We start from the raw sequence: 13,088 nt of genomic DNA, 5'->3' as shown, positions 1-13,088 counted from the left end.
GGTGATGAGAGTTGTAGGTCAACAACATCTGGGGACTCACAGGTTGAGAAAGGCTGCTCTAAGTGGTCGTTGGTTCCAGTTGGGGCTGGTAGGGCAGAATACAAGAGTAAGTGGAGCCAGAACGGATGGCAGCAGATCCAACTAATTCGTTTTCTTGCCAAATTCTTCCTTGCCAAGTTCTACAGTACTGAAACCAAAGTGGAAGAAACTTAGACTGATGGTAAGTAAGCAGACTGGCTGAGAGCAGACTTCCATTTGTCCTAATGGGCCATCTTCCACTGCTCCATCCTCTGTTCAGATTGTTCTCCTTCTCATACAACCTGTTGCTAGTCCCTAAAACCACATCTCCCTTCCAGCTTCCTAGTGCATCTCACCCACCCAAATTTGCCAAAAGTGCTAATGGAACAGATGAGGGGGGCTTATTCCTTCCAGGGTCATTTCTAATGTACAGTCCTCTAGAGCAGTGTTCGCCAACCTTGGGTCTCCAGCTGTTTTCGGACTACAATTCCCATCATCCCTGACCACTGGTCTTGGTATTGAGAGATGATGGGAGTTGTAGTCCAAAAACAGCTGGAGACCCAAGGTTGGGGAACACTGCTCTAGAGCCATGGGATTCACACTGGCATGGGAGTGGGGGGTGTTCTCTACTGACATAATCAGTGCTTTTCCTGAGATCATGCAAAGCAAGCCATGCCATAGCCCCCTCTATAATCCGGAGGAATCCTAGACATTTGCATGACATTTTTTATTATCCTGCTGGCAGCAGGTCTTAATTTGAGCCCCAGAACTAGTTTCAACGTCAGGCTTTGCTTTGTAGCTTTGTGTCTGCAATTGTTATCTTATGCAAGTATAGGGTGTAGCAAGGACCCTGTGAGCAGTCCCAACTCCTGTTCTACAGGATGTCTCCTTTATGTATTACATTTGTGTCTCTAGCAAGGAGCTCCAGTTGGCATGCTTGGTTCTCCCTACTCCTGTTTTCTCCTGTTAGGCTGAGAGAGAGAGTGTGTCTGGCCCAAGGCCGCCAAGTGGGCTTCCTAGCCGAGTGGGAATTTGAACCCTTGTCTCCCAGATCCTAGTCTGGCATTCCATTCGCTCCCCAACACCGCTTCTTGATATAATCAAATCCAGGAAGAATCCACCTGCTTTGCATTTTGGCCTCACTCAGGCGAATGTCAGCATCTCAGATTGGCTTTGTGTGTCTACAATGAGTACACACATTAGTTCTTGGTTTGTCCTGCCTAGCGGGTTGTTAGGAGTTGAAATTGGAGTCCCAATCCCTATTATTGTTGGGACTTGGTTGGGGAAATTTCAGAAGCCTGTAAGCTTGATTTCAGCTGCCCATTTCCAACCCCTGTTGGGTTCTTGCTGCTCTTGCCGCCCTCCCCACCCACCACCAGGCACTTAGTGGGAGTGGGAGGAATGCCTGAGCCTGCACAGGTTTCCCTTCCCTCATCTCACAGCAAGCTTCCATGGATCTTGTGGTGTCCTAAGGGTGTGTAAAAACCTAGGAAGCTTCTGCTTATGGAGAGTCCTGCACAGCAGGATTCAAATTAATGGCTCATTCCAAGTAGTAATTTGATGCCCTGGCATGGCAGTGTGTGAAATCTTCTTTTCAGAGAGTGAAGCAGCGTGGCGGGTAATCTCTCTGTGCCAGGCTAATCTCGATATCTGCTGTGTTTCTGAAAGCTTTGTTGCCTTTTGAAAAATCTATTTAATTTTCTCTTGGTGATTCAGAACTGTGTTGATAATACTCTTATCAGCTTGCTTTAAGCCAGATGTGTATGGTATGTGCAGATTTGTCTGTTTTGTGATGGATTTTTTTTTTTAACACCTTCTGTTGGTTACTTCTTACTTTTCTTTCCACAGTGCTGGGATTCACTACCCCCCCCCCCCTTTTCTGTTTTAACATGGTGTGTGTGTGTCTGTGTGGTTTGCAATGGGGCTACACAGTTGACAATTCTTGGTTTTTAGCAAATCTTCCTTTTATATGATACAATGGAAACCCGTCCTGAATCTCCTCCTTAGTTTTCCTTCCCCAGACACGCAGGATAACCCACCTTCCTCTTAGTGTCCTTAGTATAGAATGTAATTTGGGGCAAGAAGCTGGATTGGTAGATGGAGCAGCAACTTAGGAAAGAAGATGAGAATTGGTTAGCTCAGGGTGGTTATATGGAATACAGTTGCACCTTGGAAGTCGAACGGAATCCGTTCTGGAAGTCCAATCAGGTTCCAAAACGTTTGGAAACCAAAGGGCAGCTTCTGATTGGCTGCAGGAAGCTCCTGTGGCCAGGAGCTCCTTTTCCCAGCTTTGGCCTGGTGGCGTGAAGGACTTTGCTTCCCTCCCTTCCTGTGGCCAACTTCTGACTAAAAAAACATGCCCCAAATATGCCCCTAGACCTTTATATACTCAAAAATCTGTGCCATTCCATATCCAAAGGTGGATCTTGTCATCCCTCCCTTACACACACAAACAAACACAAATGACTCTGCAGATTGTTGGTTAAACTATGTGCAGAATCAAACAGAAGACATTGCCACTTCAGACTTCCTGACTGGAGCATTGGAATTCCCTGCTCTTAGAATTTCCCATTACTTGCAAAAATTCAGTAAGCCTGCAATTTGCATGGGGGTTACATTCTGGGGATTGCCTCTAAAGCCCAAATGTGATCATGGCTAAGTTGTGAATATTAATTTCAGTGGGTCTTCTTTGAGTAAAACTTAGTTTAACACTACCAACTGTATTGTTTAGTTCTTATTACGCTTTATGTTATAAATATGCATCCATAATCTTAGCTGTATTGTGAGTTGCTTTATGAATGCTTTTCTGCTTCAGAAGTGGGCTGTAAAAACTACTAGCAGTAACAAAAAATAAAGACCACAAGAGGGATTATTTCCTGTGTGTCTTCTGTAAGTATTTACCTGTAGAATTATTATTATTATTATTAATTATTATTACCCTGTCCATCTGACAGGGTTTCCCCAGCCACTCTGGGGGATATTTGTATAAAATATATACCATTTTTCAACCTTAGCAATTCTCGGAACAGTTCACACTAATCCAGTCAGATTTATAGGCTAGTGATGTTACCTTCATAGCAACACTAGGCACATACCACATGGCAAATTAAGTAGCCCTCACCATTGAACATGCAGGCAGATAGTTTTATGAAAATGTGGGAGAGGCTTCAGAAAGCCACACATTTGAAATCTGAGCCTTCGGCATTCTTTCTCTTTCAGCTTTGTCTCTGCGCTTTGTCTCTGCGGTTCTCTGAGCTGGGATTCCACGTTACATGTAAGCTGGTATTTTTAGAAAACTACAGTGGCCTGATTTCTATGCCCTTTTAAAATGTGAAGGTTTTTTTTGGAGGGGGAACCATTATTGGGTTGTTGGTTTTATTTTGATTGTGTATTTTTTGGTTTTATATTTTGATTTTATTCTGTGAACCACCCTGAGACCTCGGGGTATAGGGCGGTATATAAATTCAGTTTAATAATAATAATGATAATGATGATGATGCCATGGGAAGCCAAACTGTGGATTACCACAAGTAAGCAATCAAAAGGGGGTTTGCTTGGACAGACACAAGCCGCAGGTTGTGGTTTGCACATATTGCTAAGCTAGCCCTCTGGTTTCCTTCCTTCCGGCGTGACACAGGAAAGATTGGGTGTGCGCAATCTGAGCAGTGTGCACCGGCACCACGTGCCCCTTTCATAAGCCGTAGGTGCAGTGCGCATGTCATGCTAGGCCATTCTTAAACCGCGACTTATTTAACAGTTGTTGATTGCACCACCAGACGTCATTCTCTACAGAAGTAACTACAGTGGTACCTCGGGTTACATACAATTAAGTTCTTAACCCAAGGTACCACTGTACTGATAACAACACATACGTAACAGGCTGTATGTAACTATATAAATTCTTTTTAAATGCAATTCAACATATATCAAAATATATGGTTCTATAGACCAACTTATATAAACAAAACATATTACAGTGGTACCTCTGGTTATGTACTTAATTCGTTCCAGAGGTCCGTTCTTAACCTGAAACTGTTCTTAACCTGAAGCACCACTTTAGCTAATGGGGCCTCCCGTTGCTGCCGCGCTGCCGGAGCACGATTTCTGTTTTCATCCTGTAGCAAAGTTCTTAACCCGAGGTACTATTTCTGGGTTAGCAGAGTCTGTAACCTGAAGCGTATGTAACCCGAGGTACCACTGTATGAGAAATTAAAGTCCAGCAGACTGATCAGGAAATACAATCGATTCAGTTCTTATACTGGCAATATCCACGGTGTGGAATTCTTATATCAAGCTTGTCGTGTTCCACGAGAAGATGCTTTTAAGAATTTCTTGTATGCAGGTATCAGACGAAAAACTTGGAAGAATGGCACATGCAGAAAATAAGACAAGGATTCCAGGATAATTCCTTGTTTCGCCCAACCGGGCTTTGTCAGCCGTGCATATTCTGGATTACCGTATCTTTCGCTCTATAAGACGCACCAGACCATAAGACGCACTTAGTTTTTGGAGGAGGAAAACAAGAAAAAAAATATTCTGAATCTCAGAAACCAGAACAGCAAGAGGGATCACTGCGCAGTGAAAGCAGCAATCCCTCTTGCTGTTCTGGCTTCTGGGATAGCTGCGCAGCCTGCATTCGCTCCATAAGACGCACACACATTTCCCCTTACTTTTTAAAAAGGAGGCAAAAAGTGAGTCTTATAGAGCAAAAAATACGGTATATAAACGAACATAATGTGATGTGAAATGCAAAAGTAACTATGGCTTGTTTTGTCATACTCTGCCCACCCTCAGCTGCCTCTCTGCTTTACATCCCTTAAGTCTGTTGTTTCTCATAGACCGGCATCGCCTCACAGTGTCACCATTTCCCTTCCTATTAGTTGGCTGTGAGAGCGAGGGTGTGGAAATCTCTGCGATCTTCAGTGCAGCTGCCATTAAGCAGCTGCTCTCCCCTTCCATTCTCCCAATAAACAAATGCCCCTACTCCTTTGCACCTTTTAGTTTTTCAAACCCCTTTCTTCCCCTGTACAACCATGCTTTTTTGTTTTCCTTTCCCCAACCAGCAATCAAGTGTCATAATGAATTTATGCTTTGCGCTTAGTAAGCACTCTGCTGCTGAAAGACTGCTTTTACTAATGCAAACTTTTAAGTCGTTTCACCTGTTGGCTGGCTTGAATTTCAGGATCCAAACCTGAGGTTTTGAACCCTACTCAACAGACTCTCTTTTGTACTTTGCTATCAAAGCGTAAAGTAGCAGGGAACCTTTAGCTATGTGGGTAAAGTGCATTTGTTTGGAAACAGAAATTCGCCTCCCCTCTGTATCTTAACCCTCTGACCCATACAATTTCTGTTTTTGCGTGTTAAAATGCACACCTCTTCCAGCTGCTAAAAAGTCTGGTAAAACCCCAGCCCTGCTAAGCTGCCCAACTCTGCAGAGGTGTGAACATCGGCCTGTTTGAAGCGCCCACCCTAGCAGCACAAACGTGACGCTCCAAAGGTCTTTGTGCAGGAATGTTACTTGGAAATTGGATGAGACACGTGTGGCTTAAAAAACTTTAGCAGCAGGTGTTGTGGGGGGAGTGCAGGTGTGGTTGTCAATGGTGTGTGTGTTGCAGCAGCAATGTTGGCTTCAGGGAAAGTGCCAGTGAAGAGGATCTGAGCACGGAGAGAGGCTTTATTTTCCAGCCACTCTTGCCTGGTGTCTCTGTCACTTGGTGTGCTGTTTGGGCAGGGTGATAAAAGAGACCACATGCTATGGGTTAAGGAGGAGCCTGGGTTTGCATGTGCTAAGCCATAGCTAAGTTCAGTAAGCCAGCAACAAATAATGGTTTCTTTTCCTGAACAAACCATAGTTAAGGTACTGTGTTGGGTTCAGACATAAGCTTTGGTTAATGTTTAAACAGTGGTTTCATTTCACCTGAGAATCAGGTCATAGGTTGCCTGTCGCGCAAGCCCCAGGCATTACGTTCCAACTAGGGATGCTTGAGAAATTAGAAATTTGCCTGTTCCAGTATGACCTGACCTGCATCTCTTGGACCAATGTGTTGATTGGAACTTAGTTACCCTCTGGCATTTGCAATTCTCATATGTTCTGAAACAGTTTTTGACTTCTTCTTTTTAAGTATTTAAAAAAAGTTTAAAGTGTTTATTTGAGAGAATATTTAGAAATGTGTAGTTTAAATGTATTATTTCGTGAATTTTAAAACATGCAGCTTTACTTAAAAAAATGAAGGGGTCCATTTGCAGCTAAGCACTCAAACCCGTACCCTATGCTGGGACCAGCAGCCTGTTCCCCTGCTTGGAAAAAGAGTTATTAGGCAGATACATGGCAGGTAGGTCTATGAATAGCTTTTTTGGTGTCGATCACTAAAAAATGGAAACCTTGTGGCCTCTGCTCACCAGATTCTGGTCCACGTCTTCTAAGACATATGGGGGAACCGTTGGTGCTCCACATGTTACTGAACTACAACTCCCATCAACCCCAGTGAGCAAGGCCAGTGTTGAGGGATGATGGGAGTTGTAGTTCAGCAGCATCTGGGAGGCCACAAGTTTCCCATACCAGCTCCAGAGGTAAAGTGAAACTTCCCTTTGACCCACCATAGTGATTTCTTAGCAGTGGTTTTTAATATATATTTTTTTAAAAAATTGTCCAGTAGCACCTTAGAGACCAACTAAGTTTGTTCTGGGTATAAGCTTTCGTGTGCATGCACACTTCTTCAGATACCATGCACACGAAAGCTTATACCCAGAACAAACTTAGTTGGTATCTAAGGTGCTACTGGACAATTTTTTAATTTTTTTAATTTCGACTGCATCAGACCAACACGGCTACCTACCTGAATTTTTAATCTTCCATCCCTAGTTCAAGTTGCCCGATTTCTGTGTGTAGAGAGTGCCCAGCTGTGGCGTTATTGCATTTTTGTCCCACCCTGTCAGCCGGGATAGCTCCGTTGGTAGAGCATGAGACTCTTATAATCAGGCATAGGCAAACTCGGCCCTTCAGATGTTTTGGGACTACAACTCCCATCATTCCTAGCTTAACAGGACCAGTGGTCAGGGATGATGGAAGTTGTAGACCCAAAACATCTGGAGGGCCAAATTTGCCTATGCCCATTCTTAATCTTAGGGTCGTGGGTTTGTGCCCCACGATGGGTGAAAGTTTCCTGCATTGCAGGGGGTTGGACTAGATGACCCTCGTCGCCCCCTTCCAATGCTCTATGATTCTGTGATTCTTTCATCAGGTTGCTCAGAGTTGTACTTCTCCCCCCCCCCCCATTTTCATCTCGCACCAATGCTTTGAGATGGAAGGGGAAGTGGCAGAGGCTTGAGGGCACCCAGTGAGCCTCATGAATTATACTTGAGAGGGGATTTGAACTCGGCTCACCCGAAACCTTGTTCAGCACTCCGACCACTGTGCAGCACTGCCTAAACACTGCAGCATATGTGACGGCAGCTAAAGCAACTGCTGCTGACATAAGTGAATAAAAGCGGGGCTTCAGTAGTGCTTTGGCTTGTTGGCATGGCTATTGAGAAGTACAGCGGTACCTCAGGTTAAGTACTTAATTCGTTCAGGAGGTCCGTATTTAACCTGAATCTGTTCTTAACCTGAAGCACCACTTTAGCTAATGGGGCCTCCTGCTGCTGCCGCGCCGCCGGAGCACGATTTCTGTTCTCATCCTGAAGCAAACTTCTTAACCCGAGGTAATATTTCTGGGTTAGCAGAGTCTGTAACCTGAAGCGTATGTAACCCAAGGTACCACTGTACATGGCAGTGGAAAAAGTGCTTGGATTAAAGACCTGCTAGTAGTAGCTCCCAGCAAAAGGGAAAATGACACTCTGATGTGCAGGTTTGACCCTTTGCGGGATGGTGTGAACAGATTTGTCCAGGTGTTGTGTGCATGAGGCCTGATACACCCCAACTAGGGTGCTATATCAAAACACTGTTGTTGCAGTAGGAAAACAGGCTTATTCCTTACTTAACATGAAGATTTTTGTAGAGGTAGCATTCATCTCATTACCAGCCTTCTGGAGAGTGCAAAGTGTACAGGAAGGCAATTGTCTTGGATCGCTGATGGTTGTACATCTGTTATTTAAGGAGTTTGTGTCAGTTTTTCTACTTAGAATAGAGAAAGAATGTGTTTATATCTTCGGCACCCTGGAAGGTAGAAAGCATCTGAAAAAAAATTGTATCAGAGCTTGGAACTAATGTGCCAATTTTAAAAATATATATATGAGAGAGGTTTGTTGTTTTTGGAACGTGAACAAAAAACAGCAGTTCTGTTCATTTCTCCCTTTTCCCCCCACTGCAAATTCTATGAGAACATCTGTTTTTTTCTTTAGCTTATCTCTCGCACCTCTGCTGTTTGTGGCAGTTTTGATTGTTTTGGTGTGTTTTTTTCTTTTTTTAATTTTAGATTTTGTCGGGCTGGTGGATACACACATTTTGCCAGCTGTTAGCAGCCAAGTGTGTTAGGGAGCCACGAGGGATGGGAAGAGAGAGCCTTGTGCTGCTCCCAGAGGACCCAGATTGCTTTGGATGGGCAGGTAGCTCATAGTTCTGCAAGTCTGAGAAAAGGATGGTGCTGGTTGTAGAGGGAACCAGCAAGCCACAGTGCACAAAGAAAAGGATCTGCAATTCTTCTTTATCTGAGCTACTCCACCAAAGCATGTGAGCAAGGCTTTGAGGAGCAAATCTAAGGTACAGTGGTACCTCTGTTTTCAAACGTAATCCATTCCAGAAGACCATTCGACTTCCGAAATAGTCGAAAACTGAAGCATTTACTTCCGGAAAACTCAATACGGAAGCTGTGTGGCACGTTTGACTTCCAATAAGCGTTTGAAAACTGAAGCAATTACTTAAGGGTTTTTGGCGTTTGAAAATCGAAACGTTCGACTTGCGAGATGTTCGAAAACCGAGGTACCACTTTATAATCTTCCCAACATAAGTGAGCCACATATTTTATTTTTTAAGATAGTTTTTATGCTTAGACACTTTCATATACAATATCTCAAGGCGCTGCACAGCCTAAAAACATAACCTACAACATTTATACACACATACATACCACCCTTCATCTGTAGATCTCAGGCAAGTTCACAACATAAAATTACAATGCAAACAAATACAAAATACATAATAAAAATAAGAAAAAAAACAAGCCAGTATTCCCTCCCCTTTCTACAACACATTTAAAAGGGCATCAGATGTCAATCAGCCAAAGGCCTGGTTGAAGAGGAACGATTTTGCCTGATGCCTGAAGGAGTATAATGAAGGCGCCAGCCAAACCTCTCCAGGGAGAGCATTCCACAAACAGGGAGCCACTGCAGAAGAGGCCCAGCCTCATGTTGTCACCCTCCGGATCTCTCGTGGAGGAGGCACACGTAGAAGGGCTTCATATTATGATTGCAGGGCCCAGGTCAGTTAATATGGAAAGAGGCAGTCCTCAAAGTATTGCAGTCCTGAGCCATTTAAGGCTTTGTAGGCTGTGACCAGTGCTTTGAATTGGGCACAGAAACTAATTGGCAGCCAGTGCAGTCAATCCAGGATTGATGTAATATGCTCAAGCCATCTTGTCCCAGTGGGCCACCTGGCTGCTGGATTCTGCAGTAGCTGAAGTTTCTGAACTGTATATATACAGTTATACAGTAACTGTATAACACATATAACACATTTCACTAATCTAACCTAGAGGTCAAAAACATCAGTAAAAGCCAACTGGCAAAGAAAGGCCTGCGTGAATAATGGTTTTCCAAAGACATTGAATAGTGAGCAGCCAGCCTCTCATTTGCAAGAGTTCGCTAATTTTACTTTATTTTTAATTGAACATACCTCTCAACTTGGTTCATAGACTCATATAATTGTATAGCACGCAGCAGCTTTTGTTGTTCTTGCCAGTCGCTTCAGTCCCCATAATCTAGTGCCTCACATACTGGTAAAATTCCAATTGTAAGCTGCTTGGGGCAAGGCCTGCCATCTCTCTAAAGTAATGTACAGTGTACCTTAACAGTGCTCTTTATTTTGAATGTTAATGATGCAAAGTTTGGAGCTAGCGAAGCACCTGAGTTAGCTAGCTAGAGTCTGAAGTGGGTTTATATTGTTCCAGTGTACAAGTGCTACGAAAGGTGCAGTAGTTTGGAGGGGAGCCTTGTGATATACCTTGCTTTTAGGTTTAGGGGTAACTTGTGTGCAAGAACAAGAATGCATCTCATGTCTCCAGGGCTGTATTGTTTGGATGCAAGCCAACACTTCACAGGGCTGCTACTGAAAATCTTTGAATTAATTGTGATGGTGGTTTGGCCCCAGGTTCCTTTTGTTCAAACACTGCTAAATGTCAGCTTGTGTTTGAAAAAGCTCAGGTAGAGCGTGGGATAAAACAATTATAGTTGTCTCTGTACATAGAGTGGTGCAAGACCTTGTTAACTGTCCCACGACTCTTACCTTGTTTCTTGCTCGTCCCCGTTTATTCCTGTGGATCGAAAACGAGGTCCATATTTTTCAATAGGCTCATGATTCTTGTTTGGCTCGGTTGTTCTCTTGAAGTTGCAAACCTATCCGTGGTGCATGATTTGACAGCCACATTGTTCAACTAGTTAAAAGGTTTGCTTTGATTCAGATCCCATCTCTGCTTTTGTAATTCCCTATTCCTCAGTTTCTCATATGTAAAAGAGGAGTCCTGATCCACGCGCAGGAAAACCCCCGCTATAAATAAGTCATAAAATAAATCGTTATAGCAAAAGGGAGGGTGGGGAAACCCAATGTAAAATCACATAGAAATGTTTTGTTGCACAATCTGGTGTTGCATGTTTATAATGCATTTAAAACACCCTTATTTGACTAGTGCAGCTGAGTCCCTAGTGACCCACAGTGGGGCATTAAGGTAAGTAGTAAATATTGCGAAGCATTATCTTCCTTCCACAAATTAAACTTGCTGTAGAGACAATATAGTAAGGTAACAGAGGTGGGGAAATCCGCGGTGCCTAACCTTTTCCAGTAATAAGACAAATTTTTAAAAACAAAGCACTGGAAAACTAGCCAGAACCCATGCTATTCTGAGGTAACTTAACAACTGCTGGGAAGTTTTAACTAACCTTTATATCCCTCTTCCTCTTTAATCAGGGTGAAGTTTGTACACACAGATTTCTTTAACTAACCTGTGGAATCCTGTCTGACCTCCAAACTGGCGATGTCAAGGGTACCGAGTCCTCCTCCTCCGGCAGAGATGTCAAGTGGGCCTGTTGCTGAGAGCTGGTGTTACACTCAAGTAAGTCCGCATTTTGCAATCCTTTCGTTTGCCCCACGGAGAGGCAAAGAATATCTTAGTGAAAAGCAATACTGGCTGGCATCTTTGGTGCCTTGTTCAAATGGTCATGGTCCCGAGCCAGTGTTTTGGGCAGCATGTGATGCTTTCTAAAACTTGACGGTCGAGTTCTGCCCACTTTTAACAGTGATGAATCTGATGTGTAAAAGCAAATCCCGTGAACTGTGTGATGTTAGTGTCAAGTTTCCCAAGTATGGCTGCCCTGCTTTCCATGTTCTGGATACCCTGCTAAGGTCTAAGCCATCTAATGGTCTACTGCAGCGGTTCTCAACGTGTGTGTCCCCAGATGTTGGACTACAACTCCCATCATCCCTGAGCTCTGGCCTTACTAGCTAGTGCTGATGGGAGTTGTAGTTCAACAACATCTGGAGACCCACAGGTTGAGAAAGGCTGGTCTAACGTATCATCATTGGAAATAAGGTATGTTGTCTTTCCATAATCTTGCTATTTGTAACTGTGTTTCTGCTGTTCTTTCCCCCCCTTAAGATCAAAGTGGTCAAATTTTCCTACATGTGGACCATCAACAACTTCAGCTTTTGCCGGGAGGAAATGGGAGAGGTCATCAAAAGTTCAACATTTTCATCAGGAGCTAATGATAAATTGAAGTGGTAAGGATCATTACACAGTGCACAGTGGGGACCAGCAAGGAACATGACATTTGGTAGCTTGTGGTGCTTAGAATTGGGTTCAAAACCCCTGCTTAGCTGCACACTCACTGGGAGGCCTTGGGGAGGTTGCTAATGCTTAGCCTCAGTCCTGCCTTCTGTGAAATGGCACAATAATGACTTGACGCGTGGGATTGTCTTCAGAATGACTTAGGCAATGAACTGCCTTGAACTTCAGAGGAAAGGAGAAACGATATAGAAGCATGCTTCATATCAATATCCCTGTGGTTTACTTGTGACTCTCAGTACCATTCATCCATATTGAAAATTCAGCTAACACCAAGGTGTTAGAAAAGATGGAAAAGATGTAATACCTTCTTAACAGGAATTAGCAAACTATATGGAGCAATCTGCGAAAATAATTGTAACTAATAATCTCTCAGATAACTGTAAAATAATGAAAGGGGCTAGACAAGGCTGCCCATTGTCCCCTCTCTTGTTTATATTGATGCTGGAAGTAATGTTACAGAGTATAAGAAAGAACGGGGAAGTTAAAGGAATTTTGGTGGGACAATGATCCTATAAACTAAAGGCTTTTGCAGATGATGTGGTATTTTGCTGACAATGTGGTATTAACAGCCACTTGAAAGGGTTCCTGAGGTATTAGAGGATATAAGAAAGTTTGGGAAGGTGGCGGGCCTTAAAATAAATGCAGAAAAAACTAAGATATTGGTAAAAACATGGATGACCATTCAAAAAAAGAACTGGAAATGGTGAGTGGATTAAGAATATGTAAAAAGGTGAAGTACTTGGGGATATGGCTGACTGTGAGGAATCTCAACTTAATTTAACATAGTTACGTAAAGCTGTAGAAGAAGATTAAAAAAGAGTTGGAAATATGGGGAAGAATGAAACTTTCCCTAGTGGGTAGAATATCAGCCATTAAAATGAACGCATATATTATTTAAAACGTTTTTATTTCAGTCCATCCCAGTGTTCAACAATTTGTTCAACTGCTTCAAAGAACAGCAAAAAAGATATCACTAGATTTTTCTGGCAGGGGAAGAAACCAAGAATTAAGCATAAATTTTGATAGATAGTAAAGAAAGAGGAGGCTTCACTCTGCCAGATTTACAATTATATTATG

The 13,088-nt window shown here is 43.1% G+C and overlaps 1 protein-coding gene across 6 annotated transcripts in view; it reads left to right on the top strand.

Moving 5' to 3' along the window:
• The window catches only part of SPOP (speckle type BTB/POZ protein), a 50,254-nt gene that overhangs the window by 23,157 nt on the left and 14,009 nt on the right, over nt 1-13,088 (top strand). For 4 of the 6 annotated variants that reach the window (XM_028701941.2, XM_077917360.1, XM_028701944.2 and 1 more), the window contains exons 2-3: nt 11,135-11,279; nt 11,823-11,944. In XM_028701941.2, coding sequence (XP_028557774.1) covers nt 11,202-11,279; nt 11,823-11,944 — 200 coding nt within the window. In that variant the 5' untranslated portion in view covers nt 11,135-11,201. Of the gene's footprint in view, nt 1-3,237; nt 3,293-11,134; nt 11,280-11,822; nt 11,945-13,088 lie in introns of all 6 variants that reach the window. The other 2 variants (XM_028701942.2, XM_028701943.2) reach the window with 1 other exon arrangement.

The sequence above is a fragment of the Podarcis muralis genome, chromosome 13, assembly GCF_964188315.1.
Source record: "Podarcis muralis chromosome 13, rPodMur119.hap1.1, whole genome shotgun sequence".
In the NCBI taxonomy this organism is placed as follows: Eukaryota; Metazoa; Chordata; class Lepidosauria; order Squamata; family Lacertidae; genus Podarcis; species Podarcis muralis.
The sequence above is the reverse complement of the archived record's forward strand: the minus strand, read 5'-3'. Positions and strand labels throughout refer to the sequence as shown.